Source organism: Manis pentadactyla, chromosome 3 (assembly GCF_030020395.1).
Source record: "Manis pentadactyla isolate mManPen7 chromosome 3, mManPen7.hap1, whole genome shotgun sequence".
Taxonomy (NCBI): domain Eukaryota; kingdom Metazoa; phylum Chordata; class Mammalia; order Pholidota; family Manidae; genus Manis; species Manis pentadactyla.
In genome coordinates this window covers 25,139,257-25,164,772 of record NC_080021.1, presented here as the reverse complement: position 1 = coordinate 25,164,772, position 25,516 = coordinate 25,139,257, and the positions used below count along the sequence as shown (strand labels likewise).

General features: G+C 36.8%; 1 protein-coding gene across 1 annotated transcript in view; it reads left to right on the top strand.

The window, feature by feature from the left end:
* The first annotated feature begins 10,630 nt into the window (after window positions 1-10,630).
* The window catches only part of SLC30A8 (solute carrier family 30 member 8), a 29,820-nt gene continuing 14,934 nt past the window's right edge, over window positions 10,631-25,516 (top strand). Inside the window, exons 1-2 of the mRNA XM_036876433.2 lie at window positions 10,631-10,701; window positions 17,937-18,136. Coding sequence (XP_036732328.2) covers window positions 10,631-10,701; window positions 17,937-18,136 — 271 coding nt within the window. The remainder of the gene's footprint in view (window positions 10,702-17,936; window positions 18,137-25,516) is intronic.

Genomic DNA, 25,516 nt, shown 5'->3' with positions numbered 1-25,516 from the left:
CAGTAGTACTGGTTAAAATGGGTGGCTGGGCGAGATTCAGGAGTTAAAGATGCTTTCTAGGAGAAATACTCTCAGAGAAGTTTCAATACATGAACATGTACCACACTGTCTAAGCCATTGGGTAGAAATTAAATAATCATGTCTACCCAGCCAAGAGCTTGAATAAGCAGCTAATGATCATATGAGTTAGAGAGGTATGCTCAAAGGACTGTAATCTGGCCAGTCGACTGTGGGAAGGATATACTTCAGCAGACAATGAATTCAGTGTGTTCACATTTTAGGACTATCAGTGTACTTCACTTTTGTTGGGGGCCTAGTCTTTATTAAAAGGTTGAGGAGAAATGACTGACTATGGAGTATAAAGCAGATTAAAAAGAACTATTCTTCATTTGCTGACAGCAACATCCATAATAATGATGATTTTAAGAAGTGATGGAGAATTAGTATACATTGGGACATTGCATTAATCACAGAATTGATTTCTCCTGCTTCCTTCAATAGAAAATGGCCAAGAGGTATCTGACTACTATTTGCCAGCTTTCTTGGAGACTAATTTGTGACCAGGAAATGCAGGTTATGCCAAGTCCCATTCTAACCACCTTCTGTCAAAAGTGTTCATACTGTTCTGTCATATTGATTTTTGTTGAGTAATAGTTAAAATGCAAGGACACTGTCATTATCTGCGTCTTGAATATGGTTTTTTGTGGCAGTTTAATCTGGATATTTAAAATGTTAAAGTGAAACTTTTATTCTGAGAATGATTAAGTATCTTAATTCTGGTGAAGACTTGGAAAAATCTTAGTTTTAAGTTTCGAAGGGTAAAGGGAAATACTACCCTAGATAGACAGAGCTTTAAAAAAATCTGTTGCCAACATAATATTTTCAATAATGCATTCTATATTTACCTATTATAGTTAAATAAATATTTTTGTTCTCTTTCCGAGTAAGCTGACTGCGAAGGAAACAGAAGCTCCCTTCATCTGCTCACTGACCAATATGTGGGTATTGATGGAGTAGAAAGTTTAGGGTTGCAAAAGGTAATAGGCTATCTCATTTATCTGCACTGGATGCAAATTAATGAAACTCATCCCCTGGCGGTCGCAGTGAGACTTGCTACAATTGGATTAGTAACATTTTAAGATACACACTCACTGCATGCAAATTCATTAATACTGAAAAAAGAGGTGAATTAGTTACAAGGCCTTGTGGTTGTGCTTCCAAGCAGAAAACCCAGCTGCCCTCCCCTGACACATTCTGGCTTTGAGGTGGAAAGCAATGGCTCAGTCTTTCAAGGAAAACTACAAGGCAGCTTTTGTCTTGTCTCCTGGACTCTCTCCTGAGAGGCAGTCTTGTCAGCCTCCAGTCAAATAAACACACGCTTTGAGAGAGGAGAAGATGAGCTATGCCTTTGCTCTCTTGGCATCCATCTGGGGACCTGCTGTGAAAATCCTTCGCCTAAGATGAATTAGGAGCCCTCAAGACCTTCCACTAAAGGAAAGTAAACTGTACTCATGAAAATTAAATGGTGGCATTCCAGATAATGACAAAAGGGCTCTCTTGCTTTCTTTTTTAATTCAGGAAGTCAGTCCTTCAGTTTTCAGTAGTAGTCTGTGCATTTAGAGACCAAGGAGCTAGAATATTAAAAAGTATGGTTTTGTCTACCTTTAAAAAAAAAAAAGATTCAAACAGGGAAGTACTGTTCCAGATAGACCGATACAGTGTTTGTCAGCCACAATAAAAATGCTCAGAGAACAGTATTAAGCATCCAAGAAATGTCCAAAAACAGTAATAACAAAACTCTGGTCATTCTTGAGACACAACAGACCAATGGGATCATTGCCTTGGGGCCCAAAACAAAGTAAAACCTAGACTGATCAAAACTTCCTTATATAAACTCAGAGATAGACTGGCTTCTGAAGGGGTGCCACGGAAATACTCATTAGCCACTGTGAGGAGCATTCCTCCATATGCTTGTCCTTTGAAAATTAGGTAATGTAGTTCCAAATTCTATGCCTCATTCCTAACAGAAAAACTCCTTGGGAATACAAAATGCAGAAGGTAAGATAATCACAAAATCACCAAACAACCCTTTGCAAAACTCAATCTTCCAGACAATGGACAGAAGGAGGCTGGCCAGGCAAAAATAACCCCTAGGTGACATTTTGCATGTTTTCACTGGATGCAAGGAGAAATCAGATAGGAAAGGGAAGGAAAGACTAATTAGATGAAAAGGACCAGCTGAAATGAGAGAAGTGATTCTCCTGGAAACCAAGGTGCCTGGCTAGTCATGCACCAGGGTCCCCCTCTTAGTTTGCAGCTCTGTAAGGACCAGCATCCTCAAGAGCCTGTAGGCACACCACCTCCAGGCAGCCTCCCCTGCTAACCTTGGCTGTTCTTCATGCATATTCTACTGGAAATAAAGTTGTTATTCTTTGTCTCCTCACAAGATCAGAGCAGTTTGTTGCAGTGAATTGTTTTATCTATAATGATTCTAGGGAAGAGACTACGTTGCATTCACTGCTTTCCATAAATAAATGAGTAACAAATACATGCATACATATTAACTTCCTAACAACTCTTTTACTCTGTACTTTAGAGCTTAGTGAGATGTGTGACACATAACAATCAATCAATATCTTCTAAATGAAATGAAACTTTGACTTTATCTTATCTCTCTATTTTTATCTCTTTCAAAGGTCAGTCAAATGATTTTACTGTTTTTCTATTAACCCTATAAGAACATAGTTATCTCCTGCTTCATGGAAGTTTGAAATTACTATTTTTTTCTTAAGTATTTCATTTTTATTTTTTACTTTTTGTTTGTTCCTACATTATAATTAATTTTTTGCCATCAAATGATGATAACTTCAAGCTGATCAGATACTAATATTTCCCAGTTTTGCCATTAACAAATCTTTAATTCATCTGCAGTATAAATAGATAGCTAATTTATTGACTTGCTCAAACTCAATCCACGTATGATATAGATAGGCCAAAATAATTGCTAGTATCCTTGTTTTTTTGCCATTTTTCAAAAGAAATTATATTTTTTATAGCTTCCAAGAAAACAGATGATAACAATTGGGAGAATATGTAAATGTGCTTTTCCAAATGTTCAATTTATTTAAACTAAAAAAAGAAAAACAAAAGAGGTCACCCATTTCTCCCCTGCTACCCCAACCCCCTACCTCTGCAACCACCAATTTGTTCTCTATGTCTATGAGCTTAGGTTTCTTTATATATATATATATATATATATATATATACTTTTTAAAGATTTCACATATAAACGAGATCATATAGTATTTGTCTTTCTCTGTCTGCCTTATTTTACTTAGTATAATGCCCTTGAGGTCCATGCATGTTGTCATGGATGGCAAGACTTCATTCTTCCTTTAGCTGAATAGTACACATGCACACATCACAATATCTTTACCTATTCATCCACTGTAGGACACTTAGCTTTTTCCATATCTTGGCTATTGTAAATGATGGTGCAATGAACATGGGGGGGTATATTTCTTTTCAAATCAGTTATTTCATTTTCTTCAGATAAATACCCAGAAGTAGAATTGCTGGATTATATGTTAGTCATACTTTTAATTTTTTGAGGAACCTCCATACTGTTTTCCATAGTGGCTGTACCAATTTACATTCCCACTAACAATGCATGGGGGTTCACTTTTCTCCACATCCTTACCAACACTTGTTATTTCTAGACTTTTTGATCCTAGCCATTCTGAATGGTGTGAGATGATAATTCACTGTGGTTTTGATTTGCATTCCCCTTGATGATTAAAGATATAGATCATCTTTGCATGTACTGGTTGGTCACCTATATGTCTTCTTTGGAAAAATGTCTATTCAGATCTTCTGCCTATTTTTTTTTTTGCTATTGAGCTATATGAGTTCTTTATATAATATGGATGTTAGCCCCTTATCAGATATATGATTTGCAAATATTTCCTCCTATTCAGTAGGTTGCTTTTTCATTTTTTGATAGTTTCCTTTGCTGCACAGGAGCTTTTGAGTTTGATGTATTTCTACTTGTTTACTTTTGCTTTTTGTGTCAGATTTAAAAAAATCATTGTCAAGACCTATGTCAAGGAGCTATGTTTTCTTCTGAGAGTTTAATGGTTTCAAGTCTTATGTTCAAGTCTTTAATCTATTTTGAGTTAATTTTTGTGTATGGTGTAAGATCATGGTCTGGTTTCATTCTTTTGCATGTGGCTGTCCAGCTTTCCCAACACCATTTATTGAAGAAGCTGTCTTTTCCCCATTGTATACCCTTGGCTCCTTTGTCATAAATTAGTTGGCTATATATGCATGGGTTTATTTCTGGGCTGTCTATTCTCTTCCACTGATTTATATGTCTCTTCTTAGCTAATAACATACTGCTGGGATTACTGTAACTTTGTAATATAGTTTGAAATCAGGGAGTATGATGCCTCCACATTTGTTCTTTTTCATGATTGCTTGGGCTATCTGGGGTCTTCTGGAGTTCCATACAAATTTTATGATTGTTCTATTTCTGTGAAAAATGTCATTGGGATTTTGATAGAGATTGCATTGAATCTGTAGATTGCTTTGGGTAGTATGGGCATTTTAACACTATTAATTCTTCCAATCCATTAGCACAGCATATCTCTCCATTTATGTTTTCCTTCTTTAATTTCTCTCATTAATATCTTGTAGTTTTCAGAGTATAGGTCTTTTACCTCCTTGGTCAAATTTATTCCTAGATATTTTATTCTTTGATGCAATTATAAATGGGGTTGTTTTCTTAATTTCTCCTGACTGTTCATTACTAGTGTATAGAAATGAACCAGATTTTTGTATATTGGTTTTTTTTTAAATCTTGAAACATTACTGAATCATTTGTTAGGTCTAACAGTTATTTTAAAGTATTCTTTAAGGTTTTCCTTGTGTAATATCATGCCATCTAAAAATAGTACCATTTTTACTTCTTCCTTTCCAATTTGGATGCCTTTTATTTTCCTTGCCCAATTGCTCTGACTAGCACTTCCAATATTATGTTGAATAGTGTCAGGAGTGGGCATCCTTGTCTTGTTTCTGATCTTAGAGGAGAATCTTTCAGCTTTTCACCATGGAGCATGATGCTAGCTGTGGGCTTATCATATATGGTCTTTATTTAGGTTGAGCTACAGTACCTCTATATCCATTTTGTTTAGAGAGTTTATTATAAATGGATGTTGAATTTTGTCAAATGCTTTTCCGCATCTATTGAGATTATCATATGATTTTTCCTTTCTTACTATGTTTTAAATCAGGATTAGGTCCTTGGAACCCTCTCTTGCTTGTCAATGTAAATAAAGGAGAAAGACATAAACAACTGTGAGAATGTGAAGATAGCAGAAACTGCTTTGGAGTATGCAAGACAAAAGTAACTACATTTAGCTCAGAGGGTGCATTTAAGGGTTAAATTTGCAGAGTGCTTAGAAAAAGACGTGTGGGACATGGAAACTAATAAAATACATACTTCATAAACATTTTAACCACCTAGCCCCAATATTCCTCCCCACCAAAACACTGTTACTTTATTTTTGTATTATTTATTTTCATCTATCAGGCTTAATAAAGTATTTCTTTTATGGTTTTAGTATCAATATTTTATCAGGTTTTTCTTTTTTCAACAAATACAAATTGCATTTGCACTGGAACATTTCTATAGCTCAATCTCTTTAAAAATAAAAGTGGCAAAAATAGTTATATAGCCCCAATTTATCACGAAGAACATAAAATTCAGATGGCTTTCAGTCCTTTTCAAGTAAGGTATGAAATATCAGGAAATGGTTTGCGTTTTACACATTTACTTTAGATTAAAATGAAATTTTCATGATGTTTTTAAAAATATAATCCAGTTAAATTTCTAATGTTGTTTTCACGTTCCTGGATGGAACTTTTAAAAAACTCACACTATAATAAAAAAAACAGAACTACCTTCCTGAGAAAATGCAATCCACCTTAGAGATAACATCTTTATAGTCTGTGTGGGACTGTGTAAGTCCAAAATCTTTAGTAGGTGGTTACACTAATTGCCTTTCCTCTCCTGCTGTATCCTCTTTATTGAGGGCACATTCTGAATGGCACTCAACTGCTAATTGGGTAAAATGAGGCAGGCACAAATTTATTATTTGAGATAGTTGAGCCCAGAGAGTTTGAAGGATATACCTAAATTCATCATACAGGTGATGGCAGGTTCAAGTCCTAGACTTTCCTTCCAATAATTTCTACTTCCTTAATGGGTTCTTCCATTCTTAGCCCTCTGCCACGACTAGGGTCAGTTTCTCAGGGATGGCTAAGACACTTTACTTAGACATGGCAAAGTCCATAGTAATTCATATCTATACAAAACTGGCTGTATGCCAGATACTATACTAAGAACTTTTATACATAGTATCTTACTCTTCATAAGAAGTCTGAAAGATGGATTCCAATCATGAACCCATTTTACAGATGAGGAACTGAAAATCACAGACCTCAGGTAACTTGTTCAAGGTCACATATGTGAAGAAGTGGCCAAACCAGAAACTGAAACTAAGTATCTACTTTGAAAGCCCATGCATTAAACCACCTTACTACATTGCCTCTCTACACAAACAAGAGCCAAACAATGAGAATCTACATGTATTCTGTACAATAAGCACACATTCTTTTTAAAAGACAGTTACATACAAACAATGACAATATGAAGTAGTCATGAAATATGAGTTCAAATTTGGGAATGCGAATTGTTAAAACTTGGTACTTCAGCATCTAGGGATGATTATGGTGCTTTTGCATAAACACACACATCCTTTCTCCAAGTGAAATATCAAACAATATTTAAAATACTTGTGTAAATTGTCTTTGCACAAGTATTAGCTACTGTTCATAAAATCCTATTAAGAAATGATTGCTAACAACAGCCAGCACAGGGAGCTGAACCAGTTTTTTTTTAGCTGTGTCAGTAATGCTCTGTGGCTGACAGAGTATTTACTCCCAGAGGTAACTGTTATAAATTGCATTTTGCCCCTTCAGTTGCTACAAGCTTGTGATGGTGAGTGGGCGGAGAGGACAACCTGTAATTCAGGATGGTTTGGGAGCCAGTTGCCTAGGAAACTGGAATGAGCAGCTTAATGCACACCAAACCGAATGTCAACAAGAGAGGATTTTCTTTCTTGATCCATGTTGCTTTTTGAACACATTTTCTGACTCTTGTGGGGTCTGATTAGGGCCTTTGGCCCCTGAGGGCCAGTGCATGCCAAAGTAGGCCAAAGATTAGTCACAGAGGATGGGAATTTTTCATAAACATTTTGCTAACAAGATATTGGAGGAAGAGGGATATTACTACTTTAAAAATTATAAAAATTATTATTACTTTTTAAACAAAAGCTTAATATGCTGTAACCCATTGTTCCCTGCTCTTATGCTATTTACAGCAGAAGCTTTCACTTGTCTTCAAGGGTAGTGCTTGGAAATTCACAAACATTTGGTGAAAATAGTACCTAATTTCCCAATACTTTCAAAATATGCACATTATTTTATTTTATTTTATTTTATTATTTTATTTTATCAAATGTACATCACAGTGGTTCAGCAGTCCTCCTCTCCCTCTCCTGCACATTATTTTTTAAATCTATCACACGCGGGCACACATACATTTTATAGATGTGCATATGCATTTAAGTAGAATCGTGAAATTGCTGATTTGAGACCATATTGGATCTACAAAAAATGGCAGTTTTATTTATTTATTTTTTATCTTTTTCTTATCTTCACTTTTTTTTTTTGGTATCGTTAATGTGCAATTACTTGAACAATATTATGGTTACTAGACTTCCCCTGTTACCAAGTCCCCCCCACATACCCCATTACAGTCACTGTCCATCAGCATAGTAAGATGCTATAGAATCATTACTTGTCTTCTCTGTATATACTGCCTTTCCCGAGCTGCACAGACACTTCTCCAAAGAAGAAATTCAGATGGCCAACAGGCACATGAAAAGATGCTCCACATCGCTAATCATCAGAGAAATGCAAATTAAAACCACAATGAGAAATCACCTCACACCAGTTAGGATGGCCACCATCCAAAAGATTAACAACAACAAATGTTGGCGAAATTTTTCATAAACATTTTGCTGACAAGATATTGGAGGAAGAGGGATATTGCTGAGAAAGGGGAACCCTCCTTACACTGCTGGTGGGAATGTAAATTAGTTCAACCACTGTGGAAAGCAGTATGGAGGTTCCTCAAAAACCTCAAAATAGAAATACCATTTGACCCAGGAATTCTACTCCTAGGAATTTACCCTAAGAATGAAGCAGCCCAGTTTGAAAAAGACACATGTACCCCTATGTTTATCGCAGCACTATTTACAATAGTCAAGAAATGGAAGCAACCTAAGTGTCCATCAGTAGATGAATGGATAAAGAAGAGGTGGTACATATACACAATGGAATAGTATTCAGCCATGAAAATGGCAGTTTTATACAGTTTAACTTACAAATAAATAGGAGAGATCACAGAATGCATTTCTTCCTTGTCTTTTTTTTGCTTGGGTCTCCACTCCCTCTTTTTCCATCTCCACTTTGCCCTATCCTAGAACAGTCCTGCCCTACCTTTCTCATATATCCTGACTCTATCCTTGCTTCACAGGCAATGCACATTAACAAGTAGCATGCATCTCCATATTCACAGAATCATACACAGATATAAATATGTCTATGCATCTAAATATGTCCTAGTGACAGAACTCGTGGTGTACAATCTCAAACTTCCAGATTATTTCTTTTCTTGTTGATATCTATAGCCAAATATTCTTTCCTACATTTGAGTACTGCTTCTCTTCTCTTCTTTGCACTTATCCTCAATGGCTTTTAGCCTGACTTAAGTTGTTTCTGTACTTTTTGACATTCATTCACTTGAATTCTATTTCTGTCATATGGGCTAGAAACTACTCACAAAGGTTTCAAGCTGTAAAGTGTGGCAACATGTCCCATGGATGGATTAGTACTTCTTTTCTGGTTTCCTACTTTGGCCTCCACAGAATAACCTATTATTGTGCAGTTAAGAGTAAGGATATATGAGAAGGAAGTGCTTTGTTTTATTCTGTTAACCCTAGACCCCGAATTTCTTCTGCAAGGGAAAATGGCTTCTCAGAGCCACTTCTGTGGTTTCCATCTGCCAGAACAAAGTTAATGGCCAGTTAGGTGATGGGGTCATATGAAAAGACCTTAGAATTTGTGTTACTGAAAAGGGTGTTTGAAATCTTAAAATAAGCAAGAGATACAGTGTCACCACAGATGTGAAAGAAGACCTGAAGTTCTCACTTTCAGCCAAAGGTGACTTCTCTGCTCACTGCCTACTGCCATCACCACTGCATCCCATTCTCCCAGGGGAAAATATTAATTTTGCTAGGCCATTGGGGGAGACTACTCAATTAGATGGGCAAATTCTGAAGATGATGGGCCACTGGGCTCTTCTGGGACTACGCTAGCCTGAGCTTTCTCACCAGGAAGTTAGTGCCAACAGAGGGAGAAGGACTCAGTGGCTGGGGGCTTACGCCCTCTTCTCCGCTCTGTGCTGGCCCACCCTGCACGTATCTGTACAGGTCTTGGATGCTCTTTGGCCCACATGGAAATGCCTGCTATCTGACCAGGCTGCTGTCCTTGGGTGACAGTCCCTTCTCTTATTTTGAAAGGAAGGTTCTGTGTAAGGAAATAAAATGTCAGGTCCTAGTAGTTTGTGGGAGTGAAGCTCTCTTGGGATCAACTCAAAAGGCTCCATTCCTAAGAGCTTTGGTTGGTTGATCAGATAGGGTTTCCATGAGTGAGTCTTTATCCTTAGCAGAAGCACCCTGGTCAAGAGGAACACAGATAATTCCAGTTCCTGTGTGATTGAGGGCTGTTACTATTGAGAAGCTGAGCCTGCCCTTTTCCTGCCTGTCGAAATGGTTTCAAAGCTGCCGCACCAGGACCTGTTTCAGATTACAGCCTTCAGTAACTAATGATCCATGTCCTCCCTTCAGTAGTGAAATCCCAGGACGGTCCTAGGGGAGAAGTGAATCCTGACAGCTGCTTACAGGTCACTGTAGAACTAAATCGCAGGAGAAATGCTTTTAGGTTGAGAAAGACCCCCAAAAAAAGGAAAGGAAAAGAAAAGGAAAAAAATGAGATTAGTTCACAAGAGGGTGTTTGCAGCCCACTCAGCTGTGCTCTGAAGATCAAATCCCTGCATCAGCAATTAGTAGGAAACCCTTGGGCTCCTCTACCTCTTAGCACGGTGGAATGAGAGTACGAGAAATGCGTACACACACACACACGCGCACACACACACACACACACACACGCACACACATTTCATGTGATCCTACCTGCAAGTTTCTCTAGGAAAGGAGTTTCTGTGGGCTGAAGAATGAGGTCAGGTGATGTTCCACAGAGGCTGTAATTTTAGCAGACCTACCAAGAACATTGATGTAGGAGGCTTGGTAGTCCAAGTCCCGGAAGCCTTTTTATTTTTTATTTTTTGAAAAGTATGTGGTAACTATATTGCTGCTTTCCTTCCAACTGGACAGTGAGTTAAACAGCCGCAGCAGACACAGCAAAAGCTCTTCTCCTGACCACCATGGAGGTTCTAGAAAGAGCTTACCTTGTGAGTGACAGAGCCACCAAGATGTATGCCTTCACACTAGACAGGTAGGTAACTGACATCTGTTCTGCTTCACAATTTTCTGTGTTTTGAATATTCAATAAATTCCTAGGTCCTACTACTTCATAATTGGGAACTTTTGCTGTTCTACTTGGGGGCATTTTATAAAATTTCACCAACTGTTGACTGACTTGTATAATTCATACCCTGCAAAATGCAGGATTTAATGCTTTAAATATCCTAAGTGCATGAAGAACACATTTTACCAATATTTTTTTATCTATAGTTATTCTTCTAGAAAATAAACCTGTACAATCCAATGTGTTACCTTTCTTTTCCTCAACTATTCTCACTTTTAAGATAGTAAATTTTATTACATTTTTTTCAGAAAAAAATTAAGGTTCAACTATGTGACAAAATTGTGTGTATATTGATCTTTAAATTAACTTTTCTTGATCATAAAATACCACTATCAAATACACACACCTATAAAAAGTATAGCTGGGTTTAATGTTCTGTGTAGTTCTAGTTCATTTTACTACCTACCAGAATGCCACATACAATATATTAATTACTTTTCCCCTTATTTAACAATTATTAATTGGACACACCTGGATGTATAATAGAGAAGAATACATTCCTAGTCCCAGATCTCTGTCCTTTTGAAACTTTGAGTCTGATATGGAGTTCATATAAGAAACAGCAATCACAAAACAGCAGAGATAATCATTCTGGGGAAATTCAATGAGAATACCTCAAGGGCATGTAGGTTCTAGCTGGACCTTGGCGGTCAGAGAAAGCTTTTCAGAAGTGATAGAGTGAGAAGTGAAAAATGAAAATGGATTAGAGCACAGTTAGGGAAACTCTACATAGAAAGTACAGTTAAGTGAAGTTTTCCAGGCTGAGGTAATTGCCTGGTAAAGATAGAGACATGTAAGAATGAGAGTTCGTGTGTTTGGGGAGTTCATTTCAAGTGAAGAGCAAAGAGAAACACACCTAGTACATACAGACGAATGAAGGAAATCTGAAATGAATTCTTGCTAGAAGCAAAATTTAAAAGAATACTAACCCATTCATAATAAGTATAATGTTTTTGTTTGTTTTATGGAACCAAATTAATATTCTAAAGAGTAGCAGCATTGCATCTGATAGCATCAAGTGTTTGAGCAGCTGCAAAGGGAATTTTTTTTAGGATATTTATATTTTGCTTAAAAATATGACAGAATCTAGTACATTGATTACCTCACATTATAAGAATAGTTTTCTTAGAAAATAATATTTGGTGTGTATTTATAAAAACAAAACCTCATGGTAGGTCAGGCAGAAATTTTGGACAAGTTGTTAATACTCTGGGCACTGTTAATAGAGCACTGTTATATTATTGAAATAACAGTATTTCCCTTCTCATTAATATAGACCATTAGCACTCTGCTACTGTTTATAGTTACAGGGCCTCATTCACCTTCTAAATTGGGTAGTTTTCAGGGTACAGTGATGATAAAAACTGTTAAACTCATTTTTACTTTCTTTCCAAATAAAAACAATTAAACCTGGAAAAGAGTATGTACCCTGACCCTTATTTTACCAGCTAGGAAACCGAATGGCGGAGAAAATAACTGCCTTCCTTAAGGTCGGATGGCTGTTGATTGCGGAATTGGGATCTGGACCCCTGCCTCCTGCTGGTGCGTTTTGTGCTCCCCTCTCTCCTCCACGCCTCCTGCACAGGACTTTTACCACAGGGGCTCCTGAATCTTTAATCTATTTCTCCTGAGTTCACAAGTACCTATTCCCTCACTTATTCACCTTCTTTCCTTACCTCCTCCAGTCTTCTTTCTCATGTATTTTCTTGTATCTTTATTCATAAATAACTTTGTCTTCTGATATTCCTTCTCTTTTCTCCTTTCTTCTCTTTTTTTTTTCTAATCATCAGCTTTCAATTTAAATTGTTACCAGTTGTTACGAAACTTGACATGAAAGAATCCTTAATTCCACAAGAGGGTTGTTAAATTTATCTATTGCTGTGCAAAAACTACCCTTAAAATGCAGTGGCTTAAACAAAAATCATTTATTTTCACAATTCTGTGAGTCAGGATTTGGGCAGGGCTCCATGAGGGGTCAGCTGCATTTGCTCATGAGGGCACCTTCTGCTTGTTTCTGTGCTGGGCTAGAGGGTCCAAGATGGCTTCACTTACATGGGGTTGTGTGCTGGCTTTTGGTTGGTTTTTATTCTCCTTCTGATGGCCTCTTTCTCTCTGTGTGGTGTTGCATTTTATCAGGCTAGCCTGGGCTTCTCTATAAGCAAGTTCAGGATAACAAGAAAGCAACAGTGGTCATATGTACTGAATATCTACTATGTATAAGAAAAGGTCCTGGGCACTGCAAATGTAGGACCCTTTTTAGGGCAGACAGAGGAAAGTGGTTAAGTAGGGGAAAAGAGGCCAGAGAATGCTGAGGGATATATGAATGTTTTCTCGCTCTTTGGTATTTATCCTCTTCTTAGGAATGGAAGGTCAATTCCCAGGATCAGTCCATACAAAACAGATGATCTGTGTAGATTTTATCTTACTGTCACTGGGGTAGAATCTAGATGGATGGATGTGGACAAAGGGGAAACAAAATTTTGCTTTTCGATTATTCAGGATTTGTCATAAAAATTCTTAGCCCAGAAGTTATTTCACAGTACAATCTACTTTATCCTTTCTGAAGAACAATGGTAATAACATAATGTGGTTTGTAAAAATGAGAGACTAACACAAAAATTGGCACTTTTTGTGCATTTATCTTGTTCTAGGCATACTTTGAAGTGTTTATATGAGTTAGATAAAATTCTCACAGCCACCCTGAGAGGTGTTATCATTATCCCCATTTTGCAGATGAGGAAATTGAGGCACCGAAAGGCTAAGTAATTTTCTTACAGTCATGTGACTAGTGAGTTGTAAAGCTGAGAGCTGAACTCAGGCAGTGGGATGCCAGAGCCCAAACTCTCAGCTTCTGTACACACTTCCATCACCTCAGGCCCGGCTCAGGAGCTGGCATGCCCTTCTCCTAGTTGCTCCAACCGGAAACCTATGAACCATCTGTGAGTCCCATTTTTATGTCATTCCCCCTTAACTAATGCTGTTGATTGATTCTACACCCAGACATCCTTCAAATTCGGCTACTTCTTTCCATTTTCACTGTCACCACCCTGGCCCAAACCACCAGCATGTCTGTGCCAGCCTCCTCCTGATGGTCTCCATATTTTGCCCCTCCTTACTCTAGCCTTCCATGCATCACCCAAAGAGATCATTTAAAAAATCTAAAACACATTAATATTACTTCCTTGTTCAAAACCCAACTCCCTCCCTTTAGACTTTGAAGAAAATGAAACACTTTCTAATAGTTTGCAGAGTTCTGCATGATCTGACGTCTGATATCAGCCTACTTCTTCGATGTCATCCAGTGTCACTCTTGCTTCATGCCACAGTGGCCACCTATGGATTTCCTTCCTGTTCAAGACAATCTTTTGAATAAGACAAGCTCTTTCTTTCTTTTGGACTTTTACACCAGCAATGCCCTCTACTTGCAATATTTTTCCTTCATGTATATTTGCTCCTGGTCATCCTTTAACTCTCTGCTGAGATATCATCTCTACAGTGGTGCCTTCCTTTACCACTCCATTTAAAGGAGCCACATGTCCCGTCCCCTCTCCCAGTCACTGCCCATCATACTACATAGCCTCTGTTACTATTAGCTGACTTACTGTTTGTCTTCCTCTGCTAAGCTATAAGCTTCTTAGGTCAGGAACTTTGTCTGAAAGACCATAGTATCATTAACACCTCTGATGGTACAGGCACACTGGAGGCTGCAGTACATATTTGTTGAATGAATGAGTACATGAAGTACTGGAAATGCATGGTGGGACCTAAATTTACACCTCCTCCTCTAAGAGGAATAGTGACTTGAGGCTCTTGGGAAAAGTTATGTGAAAATACAAAACCAAAGTGATTTTATGTAGTCACATGAAGAAGGGAGGATGAAAAATATTACCAGCTCTATTTTAGAGTTATAGAAACAAATGGGCTTCACATCTACCACCAACAAAAAATAATACAAAATAAAATAAAAGCTTCTCCAAGATAACAAAATAAAGCTCTATATTCTGACTCTTATTTTAAGAATGATCTTAAAGTTTTAGGCTCTTGGCATCAAATTTTCTAATATTTCCTTACTTCCCTTCTCTGTTTCTCCCCATTTTTTTTCTCCTGATGCTAATATAAATTTCTTTGCTCTGGCCTATGGCTTTTACTCTTCAAAGCCTCAACCATATATGGGTACATGGGAATCTATGGCAAATATATTCATTTACAGCAAATCACATTTAATTTTCAATGCATGATAGCATTTGCTTTTTAGAAACTTCTTTTAAAAATTCTTCTTAGGATTCATACCATTTTTCAGATCAAGAGCTTCTTCGGCATCTAGAGATGCTTAGACCACTTTGCTGAGATGATGAGCAATGTATTTTAACTTTGGTTTTTAACTTCTTTTGGAATCATAGACCCTTTTGGGAGCCCAATGAAGACTGTGGGCTCTTACCTCCCTGCAAAAACACACACATACATATCAAATGAACCTACTCCTTCCAATTTTAATGGATGCTCTGAAACCTACTTTTGGCTTTCTGTATTAGCGTTTCAAGGAGCAGTCTCAGCTCAAAGTGTACCCATATTGGTTAATCTTAGAGTCTAGGGCAGGGAGGTTGTATCTGAACTTAAAAGTTGGCCAGGTTTCTTGTACTTCTCCCCCTTGCAGCTTTGGGCAGAAGCTGTGCCCCTGGTGGGATTCCTGCCTTGGTCTGCCTTCTAATCTGCTCCAAGATAAGTTCTCTCTCCTGGTCATTTGCCACCTGGTTTTCTCCAGCCAAAAGATTCATGAAGAATATAAAATAAAGCAAAACTTGTAAGACCACAATAAACCAGTAGTCACATAAACAGTGCCAGGACAATGGGTGACCTGTCTTGCTCATGCTGCTTTCTCAGCACAAAGAAAAAGGACACCTCCACCTTGCTTTCTTATTAACCCCCAGGCTCCTCCGAGCTGGTAGCCATTGGTGACTCATACTACTACATTACATGGTTGTTCATTAGCAGAGTATGTATCACATTACAAAGGCAAAAATTTGTAGACTAAAATCTTGAGTGCTGTTAACATCACTGGCATAAACATTTCACAGCCAATTTGGCAAGATATATAAAACTCCTTAGAAATGTAGATACTCTTTGACAAATAATTCCCCTTTTAAGGTTACACTTTAAGGAGATAATAATATATTGAACAGAGATTAACTGTAAGGATATGAATCACAGCAGTATTTATATGATCAAGTAATTGGAAAATAATGAATTGTCCAATATAGGAAATCAGTTCATTATGTTATGACATCTATATTAAATATAACAATCTCTATGTTAAAAATAATGTAGAATAGTTAATAACTGGAAAACATGTTATATATTATATATATGTGTGTGTGTGTGTATATATACATATATATATACATATATACATATATATATATATATATATATATATACATATATGTACATACATATAGCTAAGAATCAGGTTCCAAAGCTGTATCTTTGGTAGGAGCCTCTAGTGGCACTTTCTCATCATCCACAACCCACTGGAGCCCTTCCCCACTGAGTTGCAGTCATGTGATTTGGGTAGCATGTAACCCACGCTCAGCTCTAACAGTCAGCATGGTTGGGTTTGGCCAATCTTCCAACTGCAACAATCAGCCCATCCATATTCCTCTGATTACAGAGGTTGGTTCTCATTCAGCCAAACCACCATGCAATGTGGGAGCATGTCTAGCAGTTGGGAGAGTGGACACCCTCTCTCCCTGTATAAGAAAATGTAAGTGCATAGCTCTGATTACCTGGGGCCTCCATTCCATTACCAGGAGGAAAATGAGCCTGCAGCTGCAGTGTGGTTAAGAGCCCTGATAAATCAGGTTACCGCTTGGTACCTCTAGATGTTTTCAGTTGCGAGCTAATAATTCCCATTTATCAACTAATCTAGTATCAATTATCAATTAATTATTTTTTAAAAGGGTGTTTATATATTTCAAAGCTAAACAGCAAAATATCAGTAATAGTTGTGTCTTGGAGGTAAGATTACCAGTGATTTTTTTCCCTCTGCTTTGTGCTTTTCTGTAATTCCAGATATTTTAATAATGAATTTATATTGTTTTATTCAGAAAAAAACAAATGTAATGATAATTAGAGTAATAATCACCATCATTAAAGCCAAAACTTCCGATCTTTAATTCCAGGCAAATGAAATAGCTCTTCGAGTGGAGGCTAATTTATTTCTGTTTTTATACTTTTCAAAGTGAAAATATAGAAATCTGATTAGTTTTAGGATAAGTGGACATTGACATTTGGATCAGTATAGACTGGTTTTAGGTGTTCAGATAGGGAGGCAGTATGGGGTGTAAGAAAAAAACTCTCGGGTTGGAATCCTAGCTCTGCTATTTTCTGGTTATTTGACCACATGCAAATACTTAACCTTTGGAAGCTTTATTACTTCAGCTAAGAAATTATGTGGTTGGACTAAATGTTGTCTACAATTTTTCCATCTGTGAAATTCTATAATTCTATAAATGGCTCCAAATAACACTTTATATTTGAGCAGAAAATATATGTACTGCCTGGTGAAGGAAGCATAAGTATATTTAACTCTCATTACAACTTTGATAGATTGGTAGAGATCAGTTTACAAAGCTGTGTTAAAATTTTTGAGGGTCCATGTGAGTCCAAGAAAGAATGCTATGATTTTTATCAGAGTTACTGTGGAGAAGGGGAATTATTGCATGTAATAGTGAATGTCTGAATCCTCAGGCTGGCTGACACACATATCTAACATCGCCCCCTCCCTCCTTTTTAAACTTGTAGCACAGTGTCCAAAAGTTTTTCAAAGTGAAGTAATTGGGAAGGAAATGCATCGAAGTGTATCTGCTTTCTTTCTCCTGTTCCTTTGATATCTCTTAATCACTGGTAGAATAGACTGAAAAAGAGCTTGACTGAATAAAAACAAAACTTTTAGTAGTTGAAAATTCAGAAGGAAAATTCTTGCTTGATCCTCACACTTGATATTTCTCAAAGAAGAAGCTATGAAGTGTAACTTCTTAGCTAGTTAGCAAATGTTCTATTGGTGGTTCCAAAGCTGGGTAGGGCTGTCTAGTGAGGTGTTTGCAAGCACGCTCATTTTCTACTTCTGTCAAACTCATCCATAGTGTGGAACTCCAGCAGAAATCCTTGAAAAAAGATCCATGTCCTGGAGAGAGGCCAGAGGAGCTGGAGTCAGGAGCCATCTCTCACTGCCACAGCAACTCCAAGGCCACAGAGAACAGGGCGAATGAGCAAGTCTACGCCAAGTGGAAACTCCGTGCTGCTTCAGGAATATGCTTCGTTTTCATGATCGCAGAGGTTGTGGGTGAGTATTTCTTAGGAAGATTTCTCTTATTAAACAAGCATGCAAACAAAACCATGCATCATTATGGGAGGGTTACCCAAGCTCTTCTTTTATAGAAAGATTTAATATTTTCTGTAAGTATAAAGTAACAATATGCTCATTGTAGTAAGTTGGAAATAGAAGGAAACAAAATAAAAATGATCATTTCCCACATTGAGAGACAACCTCCAATAACATATGGAGTACTTTTGTACAATATATTTTCCATTAATAGCTCACTACTTTAAAAAAATAAATAAATAACTGAGAGGATACTGAATGCTTTTGACCATGCCATCAAATACTCTCCAAAAACATTTTTACGCCTGAACAATATTCTATAAAATGCTCCACTGTGATTTACATAACTATCTCTCTGTTCTTAGAAATTTAGGGGCTTTTTTCCTGCTTATTGACAAAGCTGCAATGAAACACCTTTAATAAAATTCTGCCTGTCTTTCTGGTTAATCCCTTCAAAGGGATTCCTAAGAGTAGAAATAATTGGTTGAAGGACAAGAATATTTTTTATTACTTCTTGATGTATATTGTGAAACTGTTCTATAGAAAGCTTGAAACAATTCATGTCTGCCAGTTGTACATGAGAATGATCTTTCTCCAAATCCTTACCAGAATCTATTTTAATCTTTTAAAAATCTTTGTTAATGTGTAGATGAATATGCTTTATTTTAATATTCATTTCTTTCATTGTTACTGTTAGAATTTTTTTGCATGTTTATTAGTAATCCATATTTCTATCTTTTATGTACTTCCTGCTTGCCTCTCATATCTTGTTCAATTATTTTTTAGATAATTTGTAAATTCTCTATATTGATCTCTGGGAGCTCTTTATATATGAGGACAGTAAACTTTTGTTACACTTGTTTCAGTACTTTTTCAAACTGTATGTAGAATATAATTGTATAGAACGTTACATTTTAAGCTGATTTCTTTTACTATTTTTTCACTATTTTAGTGTTCAGTAAGCTTTTCCCATCTACTGAGAAGTATCATTTGTTGTTCAATTTTTTGCATCTAATTTTAGATCAATGTGAAATTAGATATGCTATAAAGATTGAAATCTGTTTTTCTAAAGAGCTAATGAAGTTTTCAGTATCACTTATGGAATAATTAATTTTTCCCTATATTTTTTTATGTTTTCTTTTATCATTTATCATATATTTATAAATAGTAGAATTTGGTTCTAAGGTGTTTCATTGATCTCTGTTGCTGGTCTCTGTCACTAGTAATCTATTTAATTAATGTAGATTTATATGTTACAACATCTGTTGTTCTTTCCTTCTTATTCCTGTTTAACAGAAAAAAGGTAAGGGTATTCAGTTCTGTTAATTATTCTAATTGAACATGAAAATCAGTTTGTTTAGTTACCTCCAAAATCTATTATGATTTTATTGCTTTATAAATTAATTTGGAAACACAAATCTCTTTAAAATACACAGTTTTCCCCCTGAGGAATATGGTATATTTATTCATTTATCCAAAAATGCTCAGCCTCTCACCAATGTGTTGTTATTTTAGTTTATTTTTTTGTTTAATACAGAGGCAGCCTATTTCTTACTAGAGTTATTTGTATGTGTTTGGTTTATTCCTTACAGAGGTGAGTAAGGTCTTCCTTCTTCTAGATATTTACTTTCTGTATTCTGGGAAGTTTCCACTGTGTATATTAATTTTGTACCCAACAGTGTATGTGAATTATTTTCATTCTGTATTTCAGTCTCTTTTCTTTGCTTCTCCCTCATCCATCCTTCCCATCCCAGGAGATAAATCTTCCTTGTGCAAAAAACATATTTCTCTTTATTTTCAATTATAGCTCTTCTGCATGTTTTATATTTTTACCATGTCAAATAATCTTATTTCTTAGTTTTATCAATTAATTTATTTATATAATTTAACATCTTATGCTAAATTAAATATTATGTTCAACTTTTTAACTATTTAAATAATTTAAAATATTTCCTGAGAGTTTAAGTATTTTTCTTATGATAATGAGTGTTCTCCTTGTCCTAGTTTTTAAAATAACTAACAAATAATCAAGAATGAGTGAATTTTATAAAATGTTTTTCTTTTAAATTTATTCTGTTAAATATCTTTTGACATGATATGTGTTATATTCAGAGATATCCTAATAAAATACGATTTTCACATTTCTGGCATTATGACAACTAATATTTATTTAATTCTTATTATTTGCCAGGAACTGTGATAAGTGCTTTCCACCACATTATCTTACTTAACCCTGTTGAACGTCCTGACGAATAGGTCCTATTATTAATGTGCATTTGTATACAATGGGTAAGGGACTCCACTTGCATAACATCTGTAAGTGGGCAGGGGGTCTGAATTCCAGAGCTCATGTTCTTAGGCTGTCGGCATAGTGCCTCTCAATTTGGATGTGGTGGACCATTCTCTCAACTGCTCAATCTGAGTCACTCATATTTTCATTACAATCTTTATACCTTTGTTGATAATTGGTATTTAAACATAGTTTTCTCTTTGGAGTTCTTTTTTTAAAGCTTTTGGAGTCATGCAAATTAAAGTGAAAAGTTTAGTTTTAATAATAACTTTTTTATAAAAAAAAGTGAAAACCGTTCTTGTAACATTCTAATTATCTCTTTTTTTTAAAGAACTTCCTAATAAATTGTCTGGCTTTGGAGACATTCTTAGAAATAATTCTTTGATATATTTTCTAACTTCTTCCTCATTCATTGGCATACTCAAAATTTCTACTTCTTGACTAAATTTTGGTTATTTATGTTTTTCCAAAGTCAGTCATATCACTGAAATTTTCATATTTATTATCATGCAGTGGAATATGATTGTCTTATATTGATACTCTTATTTATTCTAGCTCCTTTATCATTTTAATATTCTTCATAATATTTTTTTCTTCCTTGCTCTAACTTGGTAATGCCTATTTTATTGATGTATATATTTTTTTCTTGAATATATTAATATACATATATTTTTTCTTGAATATATTAATGGTTGAAATTTTCTAATTTACAGTTTTGGCTTTAAAAATCTTTGTTAGTTCCTCCATCTTTCTTCAGGGTGGTATTCTTATTACATATTTTAATATCTTGAGTTACCATTTTTTTCTATTAATAATAAAATTATGTGCAATTACGAACTTGATCTAGACGTTTGATATGCAATGTTTTAATATTTATTTATTTTTCCAAAAATAAAAAAAGAGCACTATAAATTACCTGGCATACAGTATCCTAAGCCACTACCGCTTTGTTACCACTGCTATACCTGTAACACTCTGTTACCAATATTTTGGTTTCATTTTCTATTATTCAACAGGAAGGCTAAATTGACAATAATCTAACTGAAGGAAAATAGAGTGTACTAAGATTTTTATTTTTTACACTGAAAGATAACTTAGACCGATCTTTTCCAACAGAAATCCAGCTTTGGTAAATAACTTTCCAGTCAAAGTTTACAAAAATAATTGATACCAAACAATTTCTAGAGATAGGGTAAGTCTTTTGAAGGAACCATCTTACTAGCTTGATGAATAATAACAGCTTAATAGCAAATAACTTACTTTTAGCAGTTCCCATCTGGAAAATTCCCTTTAAAAATCCACTGACATCGATGCCAGAAGGGTATTCTTTTTTACTATTGAAATTCATAAGATCATGGACAATACTCTTTGCTTATGTAAGAGATAACAATATGGGAAATCTAGAAAATAGAATCCCTTCGAAATGTGATTTGAAAAGGTGATGTTATGGAAATTCATAGCCTTCTAGATAAAGCACCGGCACCAGTCCATACAAACACAGTGCAGGAAGATGCATAAACTGGGCTGTTTCCTCCTATGCTTTTCCCTGTATCCATGGACATCACTCCAGCTGATGTCTAGCAAATAGTCTGAAACACCATGGTCTCCCATTCACAAAACTCACTTTTCTCCTTGTACCTTTCCTTATGCCATCATATTGCTTTTAAAATAACATATTTTTAGGGGGGAAATGGGAAGCTATTCACTTGGGGTGAACCTCCTCCTCTCATTCCTAATTAATTAGTCTATGAGTTCTAATCTGACTTGAGAGTCAGAAAACAGTGACGTCAGTAAAGGAATTAAATGGATACTGACAATCATTTGGAATTTGAGTTGTATTGATTTTGAGTTGATTTTCCTAAGACCTTGCTTTCATCATGTTATTTCTGTCTTCAAAATTCGTCAGTGGCTTTCCTTTGCCTAGTTCACTGCTTTACAACCTTTTCTCTATCATGGCAAGAATAGGAAAACTACCGAGCATGGTCTGAACTACAATGGTACTGACAGCAGGACGAGGCAGTTCAGAGGCTCTCTCTGTGCTAGGCCACCCTCAACTGCCCCAAGTGAAAAGAGATCCATGTATTGGAAAGCTCTGACATCCTGGAAAAAATGAAAAATTCTTACATTGTCTTTCAAGTAATTCCACCATCTGGTTGTCAAACTGATAGCAGTCTTTTTCTTTTAGTACTTCCCTACATGACTCTTCTGTTTTAGCTATTAATTCATTCTATACACAACAATCATTGTATCTTATTTTTAAAAATTTATCTTATATCTTTTTACTAAGGTATCATTGATGTACACTCTTATGAAGGTTTCACATGAAAAAACAATGTGGTTACTACATTCACCATAATATCAAGTCCCCCCCATACCCCATTGCAGTCACTGTCCATCAGTGTAGTAAGATTCCACAGAGTCACTATTTGTCTCATCTGTGCTACAGTTTCTTCCTCATGATCTCCCCCACACCATGTGTACTAATCATAATACGCCCCAATCCCCTTCTCTCTTCCTCCCCACCCGCCCTCCCCCAACCCTCCCCCAACCCTCCCCCCTTTGGTAACCGCCAGTCTCTTCTTGGGATCTGTGAGTCTAATGCTGTTTTATTGCTTCAGTTTTGCTTTGCTGTTATACTCCAACAATCATTGTATCTTAAAGTCTCTGCAGCTTTTGCTTATGCCTTTTTATTTGAATGGAAAACCCTCTTCACATTCATCACATTCATAAGAGCCCTGTCCACATTCAAGACCCCAACACATACCTCACGTCTTCCCTCCAGACATTCTTGGCCATGTCAGAGAAAGCAATCATTCTCAGATAACTTTATGCAATCTGGGAGGTCCTCATGCAGGATATGGGATTTGAGCAAGGCCTTGAAGGATGGGCAGGAATTGAAAGGTGCCTAAGAGGGAAATGAAAAGGGCCTTTCAGGTGGAGGAAGCATCTGATTAATGTTGTGGTCTAGGAGGCAGTAAATATCAGCCTTACCTAGAAAGATGTTGAATGGGTAGGTATGTAACAGGACTAGAAATATGTATTCATAGAAAGCAATTCAAGTGACTCATGGCTATGCATTTAGGTGCCACTGTTTGTAGTGGACTGGTATTGTTGCTCCACAAGTTTCCTCATTCTCACTGGACTAATTGATGTTCTGGTCCTCTTGGCCCAAGTACCTTCATGCTCGCAGGTGAGGTTGGGTGTAAGATACCAAGCTAGATTCTTCAAACTCCGGGTCTTTACATAAGGAGTCTGGGGAAAAGCTGCTCTCTCTTACCTTTATAAATACTATGCTGTAATGATACAAACCTGGAGCTTCCAAAGGCCCAGCTTTCTTGCCAATGCAGAGGAAGTCTGTCTTCAGTAAGACAATAAATAGCAACAGATGGAGACAGAGCAGAGCCCCAACATTTTTTGAACTTTAGAATTAGGCTGCACCTGATTCAATCACACCCAAATTTGTTCTCAGCTGTTTCTGCCAATAAATTATCATTTTGCTGTTGTTGGTTAAGTTAGTTTGAGTCAGGCATTTATGACTTATAACTGAAAGATCCTACCTAAGGCAGTGATGTAGGGTAAAAGATAGTGGAGAATAAAACTAGAATGGTAGTTGGGGGTTCATGAAGGACTGTGAGGCCTGGCTGGGAATTTGGATTCATCCTGTAGGCCTTGGGGAGCAAATGACATTTAGAAGAGCGGAGAACCAGGTCATGAAGTTGCGTTCTGAGAGAGGACTGGCCACAGAGCAGATGGGTGCAGAGCAGATTGGAGGAAGGAATCAAAGGAAGCTGTAAGCTTCTATGTCCACTGTTAATGGGCCTTGGGGCCTGTTGAATTGGGCCTCTTTCTGATTGCTTGTAAAACTTCCTAACTGTAGAAAGGCCATAAAAAGGAGTTACATTGCAGATGTAAATCTGTGTCCCTATTTGAAGAGACAGATGTACAGACACTGAACTCACAAAAATAAGTTCAAGTATGGCCATTACTAGAAGAAATTGAGAATTCCAGAGAAAGGCATCGTGAAGCAGGACTAGTCAGAGGCAAGCAAAGAGGAGGAGCGCTAGTCCCCAGGCAGGAATCCAGAGCTGGGAGCCTGCTGGGGAGGGTGGCTGTGAATCTCAGAGTAAACAAATTCCTTCTTAGTAAGAGAAGGCTACAGCTGGGTGCTGTGATAACCACAAGCTTTATCGATAAGGGAATTTATTTATACTAGCCCTAGGGTGTCTCAGCAACTTAGGTCACGTACACGTTTTGAGGTTCTTAAAAATTTAAGAAATGACAAAACACACCTATGGAAACTGTGGTGTGTTTTAAATACTTGTTAAATATTAACTCCATGAGTTTTTGAGGTCGTTATACAGTATAATGCTCTTCATAAGACAATTAAGGAATTTTTAAAATATGAATTAATAGCATACAGTGGTGCAGTCCAGTAATGGGACACAAGGCTAACACTGTCAGATGAACGATTACTTCTTTCGATCCCGTCAGTATGTCTCTGTTCTCCACAGAAAGCGTCGTATGTGCTTAACACCAACTGTTGATATCTGAGGTGAACGGGAGACCAGTGGCTCCCCTGCACGCCTCCTATCTTCCCCCAACAAGCCCTAAGAAGAGCGCCCGTTTTCTAGAACTTCTTCCTTAAGCCTCTCCTAGCTGGTTATAAGTGCACTGCTTTCTCTATCTTACCAAGTAATCTGGAAATAGGAGTCCCACTGCCTTACTTCATGCCTTTCTTGTAATTCCCTTGGACTCTTACTACTGTTGTGTTTTAACTTTCAGTTTCTCCTCCTCCGAGTCAGCCTCCACATTGCTGCCAAAGATCTCTCTCTTAAATACAGATCTGAACATGTCACAGTGTGTCAAAATCCTAAGTAGAAACCCTTGTCCTGAAGGATGACCTTCAAATTCTATAGCATGACCTCAAACTCCCCACACGGGATCCCGACCCACCCTTGCAGTCTCCTTCCCCATCATTCCTCTAACTCACCACATCTCTCGTTTTTCCACAAAGGTGCTCTGTTCTTTCATTTCTCCCCTAGTTTTGTTCC